The sequence below is a fragment of the Microcaecilia unicolor genome, chromosome 6, assembly GCF_901765095.1.
Source record: "Microcaecilia unicolor chromosome 6, aMicUni1.1, whole genome shotgun sequence".
NCBI classification, from domain to species: domain Eukaryota; kingdom Metazoa; phylum Chordata; class Amphibia; order Gymnophiona; family Siphonopidae; genus Microcaecilia; species Microcaecilia unicolor.
In genome coordinates, this window is record NC_044036.1 from 5312427 (window position 1) to 5332659 (window position 20233).

Below are 20233 nucleotides of genomic sequence, written 5' to 3' on the forward strand. Positions count from 1 at the left end.
CTTCTTTGCGCATATCCAGCAGACTGCCAAAACCTGTCGCTTCTTCCTTTTTAACATCAACAAAATTCGCCCTTTCCTCACTGAGCACACCACCCGAACTCTCGTCCACGCTCTCATTACCTCTCGCCTCAACTACTGCCACTTGCTCCTCACTGGCCTCCCACTCAGCCATCTATCCCCCCTTCAATCCATTCAGAACTCTGCCGCACGTCTTATATTTCGCCAGAACCGATATACTCATATCACCCCTCTCCTCAAGTCGCTTCACTGGCTTCCGATCAGATACCGCATACAATTAAGCTTCTCCTCCTTACTTACAAATGCACTCACTCTGCTGCTCCTCACTACCTCTCTACCCTCATCTCCTCCTACGTTCCTGCCCGTAACCTCCGCTCACATGACAAATCCCTCCTCTCTGTACCCTTCTCCACCACTGCCAACTCCAGGCTCTGCTCATTTTGCCTTGCCTCACCCTATGCCTGGAACAATCTTCCTGAATCCCAACGCAAAGCCCCCTCCCTACCCATCTTCAAATCCTTGCTTAAAGCTCACCTCTTCAATGCTACATTCGGAACCTAACCTTTCGAACATATAGGTTGCCCCAATCTGTCTGACCTATCAGATTAACTGTACATTTGTCTTTTAGATTGTAAGCTCTTCAAGCAGGGACTGTCTTTCCATGTTAAATTGTACAGCGCTGCGTAACCCTAGTAGCGCTTTAGAAATGTTAAGTAGTAGCAGTAGTAGATTGTTTACACTTTCAAACAACAACAAAACCAGGGGACACAAGATGAAGCTAGAATATGGTAGATTTAAAACAAATAGGAGAAAGTTTTTCTTTACTCAGCGTGTAGTTGGACTCTGGAACTCGTTGCCGGAGAATGTAGTGACAGCAGCTGGCCTTATGGAATTTAAAGGGGGTTTGAACAGATTCCTGAGGGAAAAGTCCATTGAACATTATTATTTTGAGGTAGGGGGGTTGCCGGGTTTTTGAAGTCTGGATTGGCTGCTGTCGGAGACAGGATGCTGGGCTTGATGAACCCTTGGTCTTTCCCAGTATGGCGGTGCTTATGTACTTATGTATACATGTGTGTATACATGTGTGAGTATACCTGTATACATGTACATATATGTTATGTGTGTGTACATCTTTAATTGTTTTATTACTATTTATTATATTTTTTGGATTGTTTTTCATATGTGATCTTCTTAACAAATCAGGATATCATAGATTATTACATGGGAGTCATTTTATTTATTTGCTTTTTTATTTGTTTTTTTTACTTGTTTTTTTCTGGTCATCCAATATTTTATTATCTCTATGGACTTTTGTCTTTTAAACACACACATCTATCTATATTTTAACATATATGTTCTTATACTACTACTTAACATTTCTAGAGTGCTACTAGGGTTACGCAGCGCTGTACAATTTAACAAAGAGAGACAGTCCCTGCTCAAAGAGCTTACAATCTAGCAGACAAGTGAACGGTCGGTCCGATAGGGGCAGTCAAATTGGGGCAGTCTGGATTCACTGAACGGTAAGGGTTAGGTGCCGAACGCAGCATTGAAGAGGTGGGCTTTAAGCAAAGACTTGAAGACGGGCAGGGAGGGGGCTTGGCGTAAGGGCTGAGGAAGGTTGTTCCAAGCATAGGGTGAGGCGAGGCAGAATGAGCGGAGATACCAGAATGTACTTGGATACTTGGATATTTACCCTTATATATGTCAGATATTTTTCTTAAAATATGCCCATTGTTTGTAGACCCCTGATATAGGCTTTATGCCGAAACACAGTGCTGTGTTGGGTCCTGAAGAAAGAAAGGTTTCATTTATTATATTCCTCGTCCTTCTGTTTTTCTTCACGGGAGAGCCCTGCTGATCACACAACTCCTTTTGCGTTACATGCTAAAGGGCCACATTTAGGCACATAAAATACTGTTACATGCTAAAGGTTACTGCTCTCTAAACGTGAACCTGAAAAAAAAGCTCCAATTGCTTGAGAATACATCAGCTAGGCTAATTTTTAGGTTAGGTAGATATAGTGAAGCTACTCCTCTGTTAAATGAGTTACATTGGCTCAAAGTTGACAGCTGAATCTTTCAAACTTGTGTTTGGCTTACAAAAGCCTCTATGGCTTATGTACAGAGCAATATCCCAATTCTTAATATTATCATGCAATGGATTTAATTCAAAGAGCAAGAAAAGACTGTCTTTACATTTTCCTTCTATGAAGAATGTGAATCGTAAATTAATTTGGGAACGTTTATTCACTTTTCAATGTGCTAAACTTTGGACTAGTATTCCAGTTCAGTTACACTGTAGTTCATCTTATATTTTATTTAGGAAAGATCTTAAAACTTAATTGTTCTCAAGGCAAAGGTTGGATTAACCCTAATGCAGAATGTAATCGTTTCATTAGTTGTTAGACCGTGATGTTACTGTATTCAGGGTCGGTCTTAGCAAGTGAGGGGCCCTATGCAGACCAATTTGGTGGGGCCCCATCCTAGCCCCGCCCCACCCTAGCCCCACCCCACCCTAGCTCCGCCCCATCTTAGCTCCACCCCATTGATAAGATTATTCCATTTTTAGAATTTTTTTTTAATTTATAAAATTTCAAACAAAGACTTTATTTTAAGTCACACTTGCACCAGTGATGGTTCACCTCCTGCACAAATGAACCACCAGATCATCACTTTAATGTAAGATTCCATTCGCAAATCAACAAGAGTAAGACCACTTTAATTTAACAAGGTTCCTAATTCCTTATAACAAAAGCTATCATACCTTCTTTGAATGGCAGGCTTAGAGGCTGGAGGAGGGGCTATTGTCAGAAATCAGGATGTAAGGAGAACACAGCTCAGGCGAGAATCATGACTGTAGCCCGCCTGCGGCCTTGCTGCCTGAGACAGACTAGTTCTCTTGGAGCTGGCTTCTCCTTTGTTGTAACACTGCACTGCATGAGTTGAAGTGCTTTTTAAGTCCCATGGTTACCCTACCTGAACTTGTGCCACCCTAGGCAAGTGGCAACTGCCTAGCTCACTTAGTGGTTGGGCTAGCCCGCCCTGTTCAGGTACAGGTATACATTTTTTTTCCCTAAACCACAGAATTTCTGCCTTACATTACATACGTTCAGTTTTAGCATGTTAACCAATCACTGATCACCTGAAGGCAAAGTTGTTTTTCTTTAAATTTTGTACCCAAAGTACAACAAATCTCATTCTCAATATCATCAGCTATCAATCATTATTCATACCTTGCCTTTGATGAATGGCACTGGCACTAGTGGCACTGTGGCACAAACTTGCTCCAGGCTGAGGCGGCAAGCGCTCCACGACCACTTGACTTTCTTTAAGTCGCACAACACTGCTGCTGGCATCAGTGATGGCTGCTCACCTCCGACCACGCTCCAGCTCCTTTTCCCTTCCCGCTCAATGACTCCCGCCCGCCCTTGCGGAAACAGGAAGTACCTCATCATCAGAAGGCGGGACATTGAGCGGGAAGGCGGAAGGGAAAAGCTGGGGTGAGCGGAGCCGTCGTGCCTGGCTGCGACTGTCTGTCGGGTTGGGGCCGAGCCGTCGCTACTCGCTGCAAGTTGCAACTGTCGTCGTCGTTGTCCTGGGACTGGGAGGCGGGAGCTGTCGGCGGGCTCAGCGGGGGGGGGGGAGGTGGCGGGAGCGGAGCGAGCGATCACGATACAGTCCGGAGCGACGAGCGAGCAGCAGGATCATGATGCAGTTGCGGTCCGAGCGAGCGGGGGTCGGAGAGGCAGAGTTAAGGTGCGCCGCGCGGGGCCCCCTTAAGCGCGGGGCCCTATGCGGCCACCTCGGTCGCCTCTGCCTAAGACTGGCCCTGACTGTATTAGAACGTTTTTTTTACTTTTTTGATCTGAAAATCCTTCTTGAATGAGAAGCTCTTATGAATTGTAATTGTGCACCTGGACTAAAGCACAGTATGTGAAGGAAATGCAATTAGTGGAAAAGCAGTTTTGGAGCAAATACTGCTCATAGTGAAAAGTGAAACTCAGAACTGCTATTGTTGCTGGAGCAGTCTGCAAAAGCTGGTCCAGAATAGTGGTTGGAGCCAGAGCTGGAGCCATTTGTCTTGAATAAAGGCTAGCTCCTGAAGGCACCCCAGGAAAGAGGAAGTGAGACACTCCAAGCTGTGACCAAACATAAAAACTGCTGCCAGAAAAGCTGAAACATGGGTACTTGGAAAACTCGGAATGGAGTAGCGGGTTAAAGTCAGTACTTCAGCACATAGTAGTGGGAGACCAGTGGGGGTGCACACAGAAGTTTAACAGAAACAAGGGTCAAAGATGGGAATCAGTGAGCAAGAATAGCAGGAAGCATGGATGGCCCTGCAACAATGCCCTGTGAATGTAAATAATTACTGCCCCTGGGAGTTGAGGGTGGTTGAACATAAGAAAGGCAAGGCCAAGCAGAGGGCCATGAAGCAGTCATTAGCGGTGACTGATAAGAAACCAACTGGGGTTGCCAAGAAGGCAACAGGAGGAAGTCAACCAAAGGAGTCTCCAAGACGGAGTAAGTTAAGGAACCTGCCAAAAGTCAAAGGGCTTCAGGAGCTTAGCTGAAATTGGGTGGCGGAGCAGTTGAGGGGAAGAGGGGGTGGTGGTTGGGAGGCGAGGATAGGGGTGGGCAGACTTATACGGTCTGTACCAGAGCCGGTGATGGGAGGCGGGACTGGTGGCTGGGAGGCGGGAAATACTGCTGGGCAGACTTATATGGTCTGTGCCCTGAAAAGGACAGGTACAAATTCAAGGTAAGGTATACACATATGAGTTTGTCATGGGCAGACTGGATGGACCATGCAGGTCTTTATCTGCCGTCATCTACTATGTTACTATGTTACTATGAGGTTAAGTGCCTTGATAAGGGGAGGAAGCCAGAAGCAAGGCAAGAGGCTGGACAGCAAAGGGAAGCAATGCCTTGGCTAAGGAGTGAATTGCAACCCAAGCCCAGAAGCCCCAAAGAAGAAAAGGAGACATGTCGAGGGCAGAGGCGTATCTGGACTTCGGCAGGAGGGGGGGCCAGAGCCAGAGTGAGGGGGCACATTTTAGCCCCCCCCCCCCCCGCCGGCGCTGCCAACCCCCCCCCCCCCCCGCTATTGCCAGCCCCCCCCACAGCCAACTTTGACCCCCCCCCCCCGCCGATGACCCTCTCCACCCCCCTCCCGCCGCCAACCCTCCCCCGCCGCCTACCTTTGCTGGCGGGGGACCCCAACCTCCGCCAGCCAAGGTCCTCTCTTCCATTGCAGCAAAGCTTCCTTCAGTTTCAAATTCTGAGTCTGACGTCCTGCACGTTGTACGTGCAGGATGTCAGACTCAGAACAGGAAGCTTTGTTCAACGGAAGAGAGGACCTCAGCTGGCGGGCGTTGGGGTCCCCCGCCAGCAAAGATAGGCAACAGCTGGAGGGGGGTGGAGAGGGTCGTCGGCAGGGGGGTCCAGGGCCAAATCTACGGGGGCCCAGGCCCCACGCAGATACGCCCCAAGGGGGGGCCCGTCGCCACGGTCCCTAATCTAACCCGCCCTCGTCTGATGTAACTTCCGCGAGGGCGGGACACGGAGGGAAGGCCCGAAAGGAGTCGAATCTGATCTGCCGCTGCTGGCTGCGCTTTCAGTCACGGAGCGAAGTGACAGGTGGGGCGCTGTGATGATTTCAATACAGGGGGCCCGGCCCGGTGGCGGACTGAGGGGGGCGGGTGGGGACTGCAGCGAGGCGGCGACGATGATGACCTTGGGGGCGAGGCCTTGGGGGCAGCCCTGCCTGTAGCAGGTATTCTCCGAGGACAGCAGGCTTCTTATTCTCACGTCGGTAGACACGGTCCACATTGTCTAGCCCAGCAAATTTGCCATAAAAAAACTAGAGCTTTAAGAAGCGAAAACTGCGCTCCAGCGCGCATTCGCAAGTGCCTTCCCGCCCACTGTGCAAGAAGTGCCTGCCTTAGTTTAATACAAAAGCAAAAACACAAATAAAAACATGCAAATAGACAACTCCAAGGGGAGCAGGGACTGTCTTACTTCTATGTTTGTGCAGCGCTGCGTACGCCTTGTAGCGCTATAGAAATGCTAAATAGTAGTAGTAGTAGTAGTAGTAGTAGTAGGTGGGCGGGATTGTGAAAATACGAAGCCTGCTGTCCTCGGAGAACACCTGCTACAGGTAAGTACAGGTAAGTATCTTTGCTTTCTCCGGGGACAAGCAGGCATGCTTATTCTCACAAGTGAGGAATCCCTAGCACCCAAAACAACAAACAGTGGTCAATTGGGCCTCACAACGGCAAGGACATAAATGCAGATTAACATGAAACTATATACAAACTAGATTAGAGTGCAGCCTGGAACAGAATAAAATGGGCCTAAGAGGGTGGAGCTGAATTCCAGACCCCAAACAGATTCTACAGCACTGACTGACCAAACCAACTGTCACATCAGGTGTCCTGCCCAAGGCAGTAATGAGATGTGAATGTGTGGATTGAAGTGTAGCCTTGCAAATCTCTTCAGTGGAGGCTGACTTCAAGTGGGCTACAGACGCAGCCATGGCTCTGACATTATGAGCCATGACATGACCCTCCAAAGTCAGCCCAGCCTGGGCACAAGCGAAGGAAATGCAATCTGCCAGCGGATATGGTGCGTTTCCCAATGGCAACCCCCATCCTGTTGGGATCAAAAGAAACAAAAAGCTGAGCGGACTGTCTGAAGGGCTTTGTCTGCTTCACGTAAAAGGCCAATGCTCTCTTGCAGTTCAAGGTGTGCAAGCTGCTTTCGCCAGGATGGGCATGAGGTTAGGGAAAGAATGTTGGCAAGACAAACAACTGGTTCAGATGGAACTCTGACACCACCTTTGGCAGGAACATAGGGTGCGTGCGGAGGATTACTCTGTTGTGATGAAACTTAGTATAAGGTGCATCCACTACTAAGGCTTGAAGCTCACTGACCCTACGAGCTGAAGTAACAGCCACCAAGAAAACGACCTTCCAGGTCAAGTACTTCAGATGGCAGGAATTCAGTGGCTCAAAAGAGCTTTCATCAGCTGGGTGAGAACAACTTTGAGATCCCATGACACTGGTGGAGGTTTGACAGGGGGCTTTGACAAAAGCAAACCTCTCATGAATCGAACAACTAAAGACTATCCAGAGATAGGCTTACATTTTACACGCTGATGTTGCACTAAGGTGAACCCAGTGGCGTTCTTAGGGGGGCTGACACCCGGGGCGGATCACCGATGCGCCCCGCCCCCGGGTGCAGTGCCCCCCCGGAACAGCGTGATGCCCCCCCCCCCCCCCCCGGTGAAAGAACCCTAGATCCTCCAAGGTGCTCTTCACCAGCCAATCGTTGAGATAAGGGAACACATGAGCTCCAAGTCTGCGTAGCGACGCTATGACTACCACTAGACACTTGGTACAGACCATGGGAGCTGATGCGAGACCAAAAGGCAACATGCAGTACTGAAAGTGATGTGTTCCCAGCCGAAATCGAAGATACTTCCAGTGGGCTGGAAGTATCGGGATGTGTGTATATGTATCTTTCAAGTCCAGAGAGCATAGCCAGTCATTTTCCTGAATCATGAGAAGAAGGGTGCCTAGGGAAACCATCCTGAACTTTTCACGGACTAGGAATTTGTTCAGGACCCTTAGGTCTAGGATGGGACACATCCCCCCTCTCTTTTTCTGCACATGGAAGTACCTGGAATAAAATCCCTGCCCTTCTTCCCCTGGTGGAATGAGTTCAACACATGTGCCTTTAGAAGAGCAGAGAGTTCCTCTGCAAGTACCTGCTTGGGCTGAGAACTGAAAGAATGGGCTCTCAGTGGACAATTTGGAGGTTGGAAAATGAGAGGCCACCTTTGGTGAAAAAACTTTAACCTCCCCACAACCGGCAAGTCATCCGGGACGGACACTTTGACAGCAGCTATACTCTGCTGAAGCCAGTCAAAAGGTCGTCCCTTGCTTTTGCTGGGGAGCAGCAGGGGCCTTAGGCGCACACTGTTGACAAGAATGAGCACGCTGGAGCTTAGCCTGAGCAGACTGGCGAGCTGCAGGAGTGTACCTACCCCTAGAATAGTAATAGGGAGCACTCCGCAACTTGCCAAAATACCTCCTGGATGAGGAGGCAGATGCAGAAGATGCCTGGTAGGAAAGAGAAGATATAGTATCTGTATGCTTCTTGATTTGGTCAGCGACTTCCTCAATCTTCTCTGCAAAAAGGTTATCTCCCTGGTAAGGGGCATCTGTCAACCTCTGCTGTATAGAATGTTCCAGGTCAGCAACACGCAGCCATGAGAGTCTGCACATCACTACACCTTGGGCAGAGATCCTGGATGCCACGTCAAAAGTGTCGTAACTGTCCCTGGCCTAGAACTTGTGGCACACCTTCTGCTGCTTGACCAGCTGGCGAAACAGCTTGGCCTGCTCCGGAGGGAGCACATCAAACAAGTCTGACAGCTGCCTCACCGAGTTCCGCAAGTACATGCTTGTGAAGAGCTGGTACGACTGGATATAGGCAATGAGCATAGAGGCCTAATACATCTTTCTCCCAAAAGAGTCCAGGGTTCTAGCTTCTCTGCCTGGGGGAGCCAAGGCATAGTCCCTAGTACTCCTGGCTCTCTCAAGAGCGGAGTCCACCACCATAGTCATGAGGTAACTGGAACCTCACAAACCCAGGTTCACCATGGATCCTATACTGGGTGTCAATTTTCTTGGGGACCACAGGGACAGATAGAGGGGATGCCCAGTTCTGTACAAGGACTGCCTTGAGTACCTCGTGGAGAGGAGCCATCACTGCCTCCTTAGAAGTCGAGATGTAGTCCAGGACTTCGAGCATCTTGGCCCTGGGCTCATCCTCCACTTCTACGGGGAATGGAATGGCATCAGCAATTTCCCATACAAAAGAGGTGAAAGAGGCTTTCAGGCTGAGACAGTCTCCTCTCAGGTGGAGGGGTGGGCTCAGAAGGAATCCCACAGGACTCGTCAGAGGAAAAGTACCTGGGATCCTCTTCTGATTCCCATGAGCGCTCCTCTTCAGTGTCGGATAACACTAAGGGATGTCTGAGTCTGGGCCCGCCTCAGTGTCAAGGACCCATGTATTCAAAAGCGGTGTCGAGAAACTGGCTCCCATCTCGACTCCAGCAAAGCTTCCTCCACAGATGTAGAGGGGGTGCCGGCCTGGATGGCTGTCGACACTGGTGCTGCAAACAGTGCCGGCGTCGGGGGCTGCACCACGGGCCAGGCAGGGTCACAGTGGGAGGTATAGTAGGCGCAAGCACCCCCGATACCGACGCACATCCAGAAGCTCAGGGAGCAAGGCCCAGATGTGCTCATCGGGAAAGACTGTGGTGTCAGCTGAGGCACAGGCTGCAGAATTGATGGGGCCAGTGCAGGAGCAGGATCTCGGCTGTTTGGAGACACACGCGTCAGCACCTCCTGGATAGAGGGGGAGCAGTCCTCCCGGCGTTGACACTTCTCGGGTGCCGAATCCCTTGGCACCCCGGAGCTCATGGCACCATGCCTTTGCCCGATGCACGTCACCATTGCTCCTCGGTGCCGATAAGGACGTTGAATCCTCCCGTCGCCTCGGGGTCAGGTCTAACAATGGACGGTCCTGGGGGGCCTGCACAGCAGAAGGCCTTGAGAGAGGTGGCGACCCACTCAATGCCTGACTGCTTCCAGTGTCACGGGGTCTCAAAGCAGTCATCCCTACCTGGACTCCCGAAGTCAGTTTGACACTCAACTTCAATGCCGACGCCTCCAACCTCAATGCCGATACTGATGTTGAGGAAGCGGACCTGGCTCTAAAAATCTTTTTCATACAAAAGCAGAGGACACAGTTGGCAGGGCTATGGTCAGGCCCAAGGCACTGAAAACTGAATGGGTGTTCTTCCCTGAGATGAGGAGTGGCCTAGTGGTTAGGGTGGTGGACTTTGGTCCTGAGGAACTGAGTTCGATTCCCGGCACAGGCAGCTCCTTGTGACTCTGGGCAAATCACTTAACCCTCCATTGCCTGCCGCATTGAGCCTGACATGAGTGGGAAAGCGCAGGGTACAAATGTAACAAAAAAAAAAAAAGATCCGGTTGCACCGAGGACAATGCTTGAAGCCACTGGGAGTCTTTGTGGACAAAACCGCACAGGCCAAATCAAAAGAAGCGATGGTGCCTGAGAAAGGGGGAATGGCACTAAAGAAAGAAACCTGACTGGGCAGACCTAAAAATGGCCCACGTCAAAAAAATAAAGGAAATTTATACGCAGGGCAAAAACTACAAAATAAAGGACTTTTTTTTTTTTTTTTTGAAAAGGCAAAAGGGAGCGGGTAGAAAGCCGCCCAAAGGCACTCATAAACAAAGAAATGCTCTATCAGGGCGTGTGGGGAGCCACCACAAAAAGCAGCTGCTCCTCACGCGAAAAAAGCGAAACTAAGGCAGGCGCATTTGCGCAGCGGGCAGGAAGGCACGCGCGCTGAAGCACGGCTCGCGCTCCTTAAAGCTCTAGTTTTTTCTATGTTTGTGCTAAATTATTGATAGTTACCTTCTCCTCCAAATCTGATTTGGTGATCAGAACCTCTTCTGCATATCCCACATCTTTCTCCCTTTTCAATCCTCGGCCTTCCTTGTCCAAGATCTTCCAGACCAACATACAGCCATCCTCTGAGATGGTCAGTAGATATTGGTCATCAAAGCTCACAGCCATCTAAAGACAGAATAAATACTAAGATTATAAGCAATAAGCAACGGGAAATGAAGCATTCAAATAGATAAGTAAAGGGACATAAGTTAAAGGCAGTCAGAAAGCAAGACAAAAATATTTTCCTAAGAACATCCAGAGTTGTATTACAAGAATAAGCCGCACTGAGCCTGCTGTATGTGGGAAAGCGCGGGTTACAAATGTAATAAATAAATAAATGCTGAGATAGATAAAGGGGGCAATAATCAAATTAACAGTGTTGGTGATAACTGAGCAGGTAGGACTGAGGGTGGGAAATAATCAATCTCGCTAAACACTACTTTACCCATGTAATGGCTTTTCACTATCATTCGTTATGAGTCAATTTCTAAGCCATTATGGCAGAAATAAAGCTGTGTTTACCTATAGAAATGGCTTTTAGAAATTGCCATCTTTGTCTGTCAGTAAAGTAAAGTTACTTACCTGTAGCAGATGTTCTCCTAGGACAGCAGGATATATATTCTGATCTAAAGGAGCCTGGTATCTAGTTTTAGCAAGACTTGCATGCATGCCCACCTTCTGCCTGCCTGCCAGTCTAGTCTCTAACTAACAGAATTCAAGTCCAAGGGGAGGGGGGATATAAAATAATGTATCCTGCTGTTCTTGAAGAATACCTGTACAGGTACCAACTGTTTTCTCCAAGGACAAGCAGGATATCCTATACTTGCATGTGGGATTCCCCAGCTACAGGCTGCCTTCAAGAAAAAAAGGCAACAATGAGGAACAGTATGCACAACTTTTAATACTCAAAGGATTTATACTCCTAACTTGAAGAGTTACATTCATAAATTGCCCTCTTTGAAAAGTTAATAGAGCTTAGAGTATAACATTATACTCAAAATTTCACTAAACTCTAATTTAGCAGCACAACAAGCAGGTGGCAACAGTGATAGATTTAAGGTGAGGAAAGAAACTTTAGGGGCTTAGCACAGATTTTCAGTAATAGTCTCATAAATTAGGCAAATGATAGCAGGTGTAAATGTATAAGTATCACTTTTAAGCTCCTTGTGAGGGAGTGAATAGTGTAGGGGCAGGAAACACTCCCTCGCTGATGAAATTCAGCCTCCTTTCAGCAGATGGCGCTAATCTGCCAAGGCGGCGACTGACTCGGTTCAGCCACATGGCAGCAGGTGGCGCTAGGTTGCAGAGGCTATGCCCGAACCCTGAGCCAGAGGAGCAGGGCTCAGGCCAAGAGGGAACTAAAAGCCTTCAGGAACTTCAGAGAGGGGGAGGCCCTGATACAGAGGCTTCAGCTTCAGGAGCGAGAAGAAGGTCCAAATACAGAGGCTCCAAGGAGAGACAGCGAGCAGGAGGCCCCAAAACAGAGGCCAACAGAGAAGAAGGAGTTGAAGCCCCAAGGTATAATTAAGAATTGTGACCTGGCTGAGGTATGCCACTTTTTTGTTTTGAACTTACAAGCCTTGCTCTGAGGTCTGGCTGAAGCCAGACCCTAGTAGTTGGGAGAAGAATTGAGAGACTGCTTATAGAAATGCAAGGTGTTTTCCCTGTGTTCCTGGCCCTGTGTTGTTACTAGGCCTTCAGGATTCAAATAAATAAACACTTGTTTCACTTATATCCCCTTTGTTTGGCTGTATTTTATGAGGACTCCATACTTTGCCATGGTTCACACTATCACATTATGGTGACAGCTTAGGAATTTTTTTGTCTCTCTGGAAGAAGAGACAACCCACGCACCTTCAGAGATTGTAGAATCAGTATAACTGGGGTGGGGGGGGGGGGTGATATCTGTGTAAAGGCTAAGGAGAATAGCTCTGCCTTAGAGAGAGAGTGAAAAACAAGAGTTATTAAGAGCTGGACAAGCAGCTTTATGTTTTCTGGGGTTTAAACAGTGTGCAGTGATTTAGTGTAGCAAAGAAACTCTGGCTTGGAGTGCACAGGAAGACTGGCCAGGAGGAGCCAGAGAATTGCAGGCAGAGTGTGGTGTGTTTGGGGCTGTGAACAGGCCACACCTAGCCAGGAGAGTTGGCAAGGTGAAAGAGAGAGAAAAAAAAGTGTTAAAAAATGTGCAAGGAAAAGGATTTACAAGTGTACCTTGGAAGCTGTTCCCTGTTGAAAGCACAGTGAGAGAAAGTGTGCTGTGGCTTCAGATTGAGCTACAAACAGCAGAGTGCTGAAAGCTGGAAACTTGATTGAGCTGCTGAATACACCTGGTGACAAGGAAGCACAGTGTGTTAGCAGTACCTGTGAGAGAAAGTGCTTGGGCTGGAAGGTTTCCCTAATTATGCACAGTGATTACAGCGGACGGGCAGCAGAGTTTTGAACCGACTGGAGAGGGGAGAGGTGACTAAGTGGGAGGCCAGCAAGAAGCAGATTGCAGTAGTCTAAATGAGAGGTGACAAGGGTGTGGATGAAGGTTTTGGTAGAGTGCTCGGAAAGAAAGGGGCGGATTTTACGGATGTTGTAAAGAAAGAATCGACAGGTCTTGGCAATCTGCTGGATATGAGCAGAGAAGGAGAGAGAAGAGTCAAAGATGACCCCAAGGTTTCGAGCTGAGGAGACAGGGAGAATGAGAGAGCCATCAACAGAAATAGAAAACGAGGGGAGCGGGGAGGTGGGTTTTGGGGGGGAAAATGAGAAGCTCGGTTTTGGTCATATTTAATTTCAGGTGGCGTTGAGACATCCAGGCAGCAATGTCAGACAAGCACGCTGAAACTTTGGTTTGGATGCAAGGTGAGATATCAGGGGTAGAAAGGTAGATTTGGGAGTCATCAGCATAGAGATGGTAGGAAAAGCCATGGGATGAGATTAATGAACCAAGGGAAGAAGTGTAGATAGAAAAGAGGAGGGGACCAAGAACAGAACCCTGAGGTATGCCGACAGGCAGAGGGATTGCTGTTGGTGCTGGAGCAGCTAGGAAAGCCAGTCCAGGAGTGGAGCTGGAACTGAAGCTAAAACAAAAAAAACTACAGCTGAAAAAAGATATAGTGGAATTAGAAAAGATACAGAGAAGGGTGACGAAAATGATAAATGGGATGGGACAACTTCCCTATGATGTAAGGCTAAAGCGGCTCTTCAGCATGGCGAAAAGACAGCTGAGGGGAGATATAATAGAGGTTTATTAGTCTATAAAATAATGAGTGGAGACGTGAATCGCTTGTTTACTCTTTCCAAATGCCCATTCTGGAGTTTTACTTCTTTAATCTACTAGTATATGATGGAGTACTGCAGTGGTGTGCTGGTAAATGTTTAACAACAGGCTCTCTCCCCGGTCCACCTCTGCGCCCCCCCCCCCCCCCAAATTGCAGAGCTGGCTATAGCTGGGGAGAGAGCCGGGGGGGGGGGGGGGCAATGCATTACTCCAGGGAAAAAAAAATTAAATGATCCCAGGTTCCAATCTAATTCATGTTTAATGTGGGATAAAATGCCATAAATAAGTAAATAAATATAAATTTTTAATGTTGAGCACCTGATTCTCAAAGTGGACATATTCCAAACACTATAATGAAAATAAAATGATTTTTTTCTACCTTTGTTGTCTAGTGACTGTTTTTCTGATCATGCTGGCCCAGTATCCGATTCTGCTGCTATCTGTCCTCTTAACTCCGTTTCCAGGACTTCCTTTCCATTTAGGCCCAGATGCACAAAACTTTAACGACCCTTTAACGAAGAAATTTTCAACGGTAGCATGCATTAAAGGCCATTTTCCAACGACGCTAGCAGCTAACGAAAACGGAATGCAAACGAGTCACTTCCAATTGAAATGTGAACAATTCGCAATGCACTAACCATACCGATGATTGCAACGAATCATTTACCGTAATATATTTAACGTGAAGTCAGACCTGTCGTTAAGGCCTGAGCTGTCATACAGACGCTGCTCCCCGCTTCTCCCTGCAGCATAAAAATCCAAGCTGACATGTTTGAAAATAAAAAAAACCCACACAAACACGTGGCTCCTTGCTTCCCCCTGCATAAAATTGAAAAAAAACCCCAAAAAGCAAAAAAGGATCGGGAGGGGGCAAAGGCGCTCGTCAGGAGCGTCCTGTATGGACGCCCTTGCCCCCCCCCCCTGCCCGAGGTCGACGCTGCTCCCCGCTTCCCCCTGTATTAAAATTTAAAAAAATCAAAAAACTCAAAACTGTAGCAGCCACGGCCCCCCCTCCCTCTCTCTTTATTTGTCCTCCCACAGCCCCGCCCCCTGAGGTCGTCGCCATCACTCCCCCCTCCACCGGACCCCCCCCCCCCCCCACCTCCGCCTTCATGGCCATAATTCAGAGGACCTTGTGATCTTGCTTGAGATTCCCTTCTCTGGTCGTAGCTCTTGCTTCTCTCGCACCTTTCAAATAGGTTACCCTGCTTCTAAAAGTATATGTTTTAAATCTATTCTTGAATACTCTTTTCCATTTCAGGTCTCTCTGCTGAGCTAAAGGGGATCACAGTGAAAGAGGTCTTTTGTTAGAAAGGGGGGTTTATGAAGGACGTCCTTTTTGGAGTCTTGAGGAGGACATCTTCAACTGCACTCTCCTGCTAGGATCACAGAGCTAAACGCTCGCAAGTCCCAATCCCCTCCCCTCACACGCCCCCATCTGACGTAAGCAACCTACGTAGGTTTAATATGTAGGTTGCTTACGTCAGACGGGGGCGTGCCCAGGTCAGGGAAGGAGAGACGTCCTGAAGACTTGCGTCGATCAGCTGTTCTTCTTGCCCATGCAGTGCCTTCACACAGAGGTGAGAGGCGCTGCGCAGGCCCGGTAAGGTGGAGAGGGGGCCCGGTGGAGGGGGGAGCGGCGGCGATGACCTCAGGGAGCGGGGCACGGGGGCGGAGGAAGGCAGGAGGCGGAGCTGTGGGAGAAACAGAGAGAGAGGAAAGGAGGGGGGCCGGGACTGCTACAGTTTTGATTTTTGTTTTAATTTTTTATTTAATGCAGGGAGCAGCGGCGACCTTGGGCGGGGCGGGGGGGGGGGGGCAAGGCCGTCTTTACAGGACGCTCATGACAAGCGCCTTTGCCCCCTCCCGATCCTTTTTTGCTTTATGCAGGGGGAAGCGGGGAGCCACGTGTTTGTGTTTTGGGTTTTTTGTTGTTTTGACGTTTGTGGCATGCGCAGAGCAGCCAGCATAATGCTTGGCTGCTCTGCGCATGTTTTAGGGGCCGATTACCGACGGGGATTATGAATCTGTAATGCATTGTACTTTATAATACCGCACCGAACATGTGCGACTCGTTTTTTTGGTGCATTCTTCGTTGTTTCAAATTCGGTAAGCACTTTTACATTTTAGTTTTGTTTACGTTTGGTTGATGCATCTGGGCCTTATTTCTTTACTTTCCGCCTTTCTTCTTCATTTCTTGCCCTACATCCATAAGTAAAAGCTGGGTCCTCCGCAGACTTGACTGTCCAGTGGATCCAGCTTCTGCCTATTTTCTTCATCCATGTGCAGTTTTTCTCCTCTCTTCCTTTTCCCTCATCTCATCTCCTTCCTCACTCTTCCCTCCCCTCCATCCATGTCCTGCATTTCTTCGCTCCCTTCCCTCTCCTCCATCCACCCATGTCCAGCAACCCTCCCCTCCATCTACCCATGTCCAGCAACCCTCCCCTCCCCTCCAGCCACCCATGCCCAGCGACTCCCTTCTTTCCCTGCCCCACCTCCTCCAGCCACTCATGTTCAGCGACTCCCTTCTCTCCCCTGCCCCCCTCCAGCCACCCATACTCGATTGCCCTCTCTCCCCTGCCCCCCTCCAGCCACCCATGCCCAGCGATTCTCTTTGCTCCCCTGCCCCCTCCAGCCACCCATACCCGACTGTCCTCTCTCCCCTGCCCCCCCTCCAGCCACCCATGTCCAGCGACTCCCTTCTCTCCCCTGCCCCCCTCCAGCTACCCATGTCCAGCGACTCCCTTCTCTTCCCTGCCCCCCTCCAGCCACCCATACCCAGCGATTCTCTTTGCTCCCTGCCCCGCTCCAGCCACCCATACCCAACGACTGTCCTCTCTCCCCTGCCCCCCTCCTCCAGCCACCCATGCCCAGCGACTCCCTTCTCTCCCCTGCCCCCCCTCCAGCCACCCATGTCCAGTGACTGAGACTCCCTTCTCTCCCCTGCCCCCCTCCAGCTACCCATGTCCAGCGACTCCCTTCTCTTCCCTGCCCCCCTCCAGCCACCCATACCCAACGACTGTCCTCTCTCCCCTGCCCCCCCTCCAGCCACCCATGTCCAGCGACTCCCTTCTCTCCCCTGCCCCCCTCCAGCTACCCATGTCCAGCGACTCCCTTCTCTTCCCTGCCCCCCTCCAGCCACCCATACCCAGCGATTCTCTTTGCTCCCCTGCCCCGCTCCAGCCACCCATACCCAACGACTGTCCTCTCTCCCCTGCCCCCCTCCTCCAGCCACCCATGCCCAGCGACTCCCTTCTCTCCCCTGCCCCCCCTCCAGCCACCCATGTCCAGTGACTGAGACTCCCTTCTCTCCCCTGCCACCTCCTCCAGCCACCGAGTTGTTCAACAAATTCTTCAGCTCTCCTCCCTCCCTCCAGATCCAGTCCCTCACCTCGTCCAGCAAATTCTTTGGGGCAGGCAATCTTGCCTGCCCGCTGCTGGCGCTGACTCTCCCCCGCTGCCGGATCGCTATTCAAAATGGCAGCCAAGACTTACAAGGGCGGCCTGCAAGACTTCAGCAGAAGTCTCGCAAGGCCACCTTTGGAAGTCTCGGTTGCCATTTTTAAAGAGCGATCTGGCGAAGAGATCACGTGATGTCTTGAGAGAGCAAGACGGGCTTCTTTGCTCTCTGGGACCTTCGGGCACCTTAACAGCTATAATTAGCCTACTTTAGCTCCCACTGAGTTCTTTGTTCCTGTAAATCCCTGCTCAATGGACAGATATTTGGAATCATCGCCAAGCAGTATGGTGGGGAAGGGAATTAAGCAGGAGAAAGAGAAACTGAAACAGACCGGCACTATGAAGACGAAGTAGCAACCAGAAAAGCAGGCCAGCGACACAGCAGCTGCAGCAGTTAACCCTGGCAGTAACAACGGCTTTAGAGCCTAAATTTGGAAAATTGTCAGAGCAGCTGTCTGCATTTGAGACCCTGTTGGCTGATCTGGGGAAGCGGACAGGAGATCTGGAGCAGAGGGTTTCGTCTCTGGAAGGCGCAGGCCCATCGGCTGCAGAAGAGCGGGGCAAGATGGCCAACACGGTGAAGATGCTGTTGGAAAAGGTGGACGACCTCGAAAACCGCTCCCGGAGATCTAATTTAAGGATCATTGGAATACCAGAAACGATCAGGGATGCGGTCCTTTCAACTATAATGGAAACTTGGCTGAAAAAAGAGTTCACCCTATCGGATAGCACGGGACCGTTGTGCCTTGAACGGGCGCACCGCGTGGGCAAGAAGCAAGATGGTCACACCGCTCCGAGAGTAGTGCTTATTAAGCTACACAATTATATTCGTAAGGCTGAAATTTTACGTGGCTACAGAGCGAAGCGGGACACTGTGCATTATGAAGGCCACAAGGTGCACATTTTTCAGGATTACTCGCATGCTTTGCAAGAAAGAAGGCGACAGTTCAAACCATTGTGCTGGCAGCTGTATGATAAAAATATCAGATGTATGTTATTATATCCGGCCACATTGAAAGTAATGCAGAACGGACATTGGCAAACTTTTGAATGCGCAGAGAAAGCGAAGGCTGGCGTGGCTAAAATATTACATAAGTAATGCCATACTGGGAAAAGACCAAGGGTCCATCAAGCCCAGCATCCTGTCCACAACAGCGGCCAATCCAGGCCAAGGGCACCTGGCAAGCTTCCCAAACGTACAAACATTCTATACATGTTATTCCTGGAATTTTGGATTTTTCCAAGTCCGTTTAGTAGCGGTTTATGGACTTGTCCTTTAGGAAACCGTCCAACCCCTTTTTAAACTCTGCTAAGCTAACCGCCTTCACCACATTTTCCGGCAATGAATTTCAGAGTTTAATTACATGTTGGGTGAAGAAGAAAAATTTTCTCCGATTTGTTTTAAATTTACTACACTGTAGTTTAATCGCATGCCCCCTAGTCCTAGTATTTTTGGAAAGCGTGAACAGACGCTTCACATCCACCTGTTCCACTCCACTCATTATTTTATATACCTCTATCATGTCTCCCCTCAGCCGTCTCTTCTCCAAGCTGAATAGCCCTAGCCTCCTTAGTCTTTCTTCATAGGGAAGTCGTCCCATCCCCGCTATCATTTTAGTCGCCCTTCGCTGCACCTTTTCCAATTCTACTATATCTTTCTTGAGATGCAGCGACCAGAATTGAACACAATACTCAAGGTGCGGTCGCACCATGGAGCGATACAAAGGCATTATAACATCCTCACACCTGTTTTCCATACCTTTCCTAATAATACCCAATATTCTATTCGCTTTCCTAGCCGCAGCAGCACACTGAGCAGAAGGTTTCAGTGTGTTATCGACGACGACACCCAGATCCCTTTCTTGGTCCGTAACTCCTAACGTGGAACCTTGCATGACGTAGCTATAATTCGGATTCTTTTTTCCCACATGCATCACATTGCACTTGCTCACATTAAACGTCATCTGCCATTTAGCCGCCCAGTCTCCCAGTCTCGTAAGGTCCTCTTGTAATTTTTCACAATCCTGTCGCGAGTTAACGACTTTGAATAACTTTGTGTCATCAGCAAATTTAATTATCTCGCTAGTTACTCCCATCTCTAAATCATTTATAAATATATTAAAAAGCAGCGGTCCTAGCACAGACCCCTGAGGAACCCCACTAACTACCCTTCTCCATTGTGAATACTGCCCATTTAACCCCACTCTCTGTTTCCTATCCTTTAACCAGTTTTCAGGATGAGAAGCCATCAGACTGAACTGGGACATGTGTGGTGAGGTGGAAGGTATGAGGATGTCAGTGAAACAATAAAATTGTTGTTTGTTATTGCTGGTTTGAAAGCAAATTAGGTTATAAAGTAGGTTTGAATACATTTGTTATTGATAGGGCGCGGAGGTCCCTGGCAAAATGTATGTGATCTCAATATCTATCTTGTTAGGAGATGGATAAAGACAAGGGTTCAATTGGGGAGAGAGGAAGAAGAGGGGGGAGGGGCAGGTGTAGCGGGTGGATTGGGTTAGGATGGGGAGGAATTCACACTTATGAATGTTTTGGGGGCTGGTGCTAATGGAACTAGTGAGCAGAGGAGAAGGAGTAGAGGTAGAAGGGAGAGTAGGGGGAATGGGTGGAGCTGGGCGCCCAGACCTCATATTGTTAAGTTTAACTGTAGAAGGAGAATATTTTTATTTTATTTTTGTTACATTTGTACCCCACGCTTTCCCACTCATGGCAGGCTCAATGCGGCAGGCAATGGAGGGTTAAGTGACTTGCCCAAAGTCACAAGGAGCTGCCTGTGCTGGGAATTGAACTCAGTTCCTCAGTTCCCCAGGACCAAAGTCCACCACCCTAGCCACTAGGCCACTCCTCCACTCCAAATAAATTCACGACATTATGACCCAACTTAACACAACGAGATTCATTACATGGAACGTGGGGG

At 49.1% G+C, this 20233-nt stretch overlaps 1 protein-coding gene across 1 annotated transcript in view; it reads right to left on the reverse strand.

Annotated features, from left to right (window-relative positions):
• CFAP57 (cilia and flagella associated protein 57) overlaps positions 1 to 20233 on the reverse strand; it is a 457479-nt gene that overhangs the window by 191658 nt on the left and 245588 nt on the right. The window contains exon 12 of the mRNA XM_030205491.1: positions 10536 to 10697. Coding sequence (XP_030061351.1) covers positions 10536 to 10697 — 162 coding nt within the window. The remainder of the gene's footprint in view (positions 1 to 10535; positions 10698 to 20233) is intronic.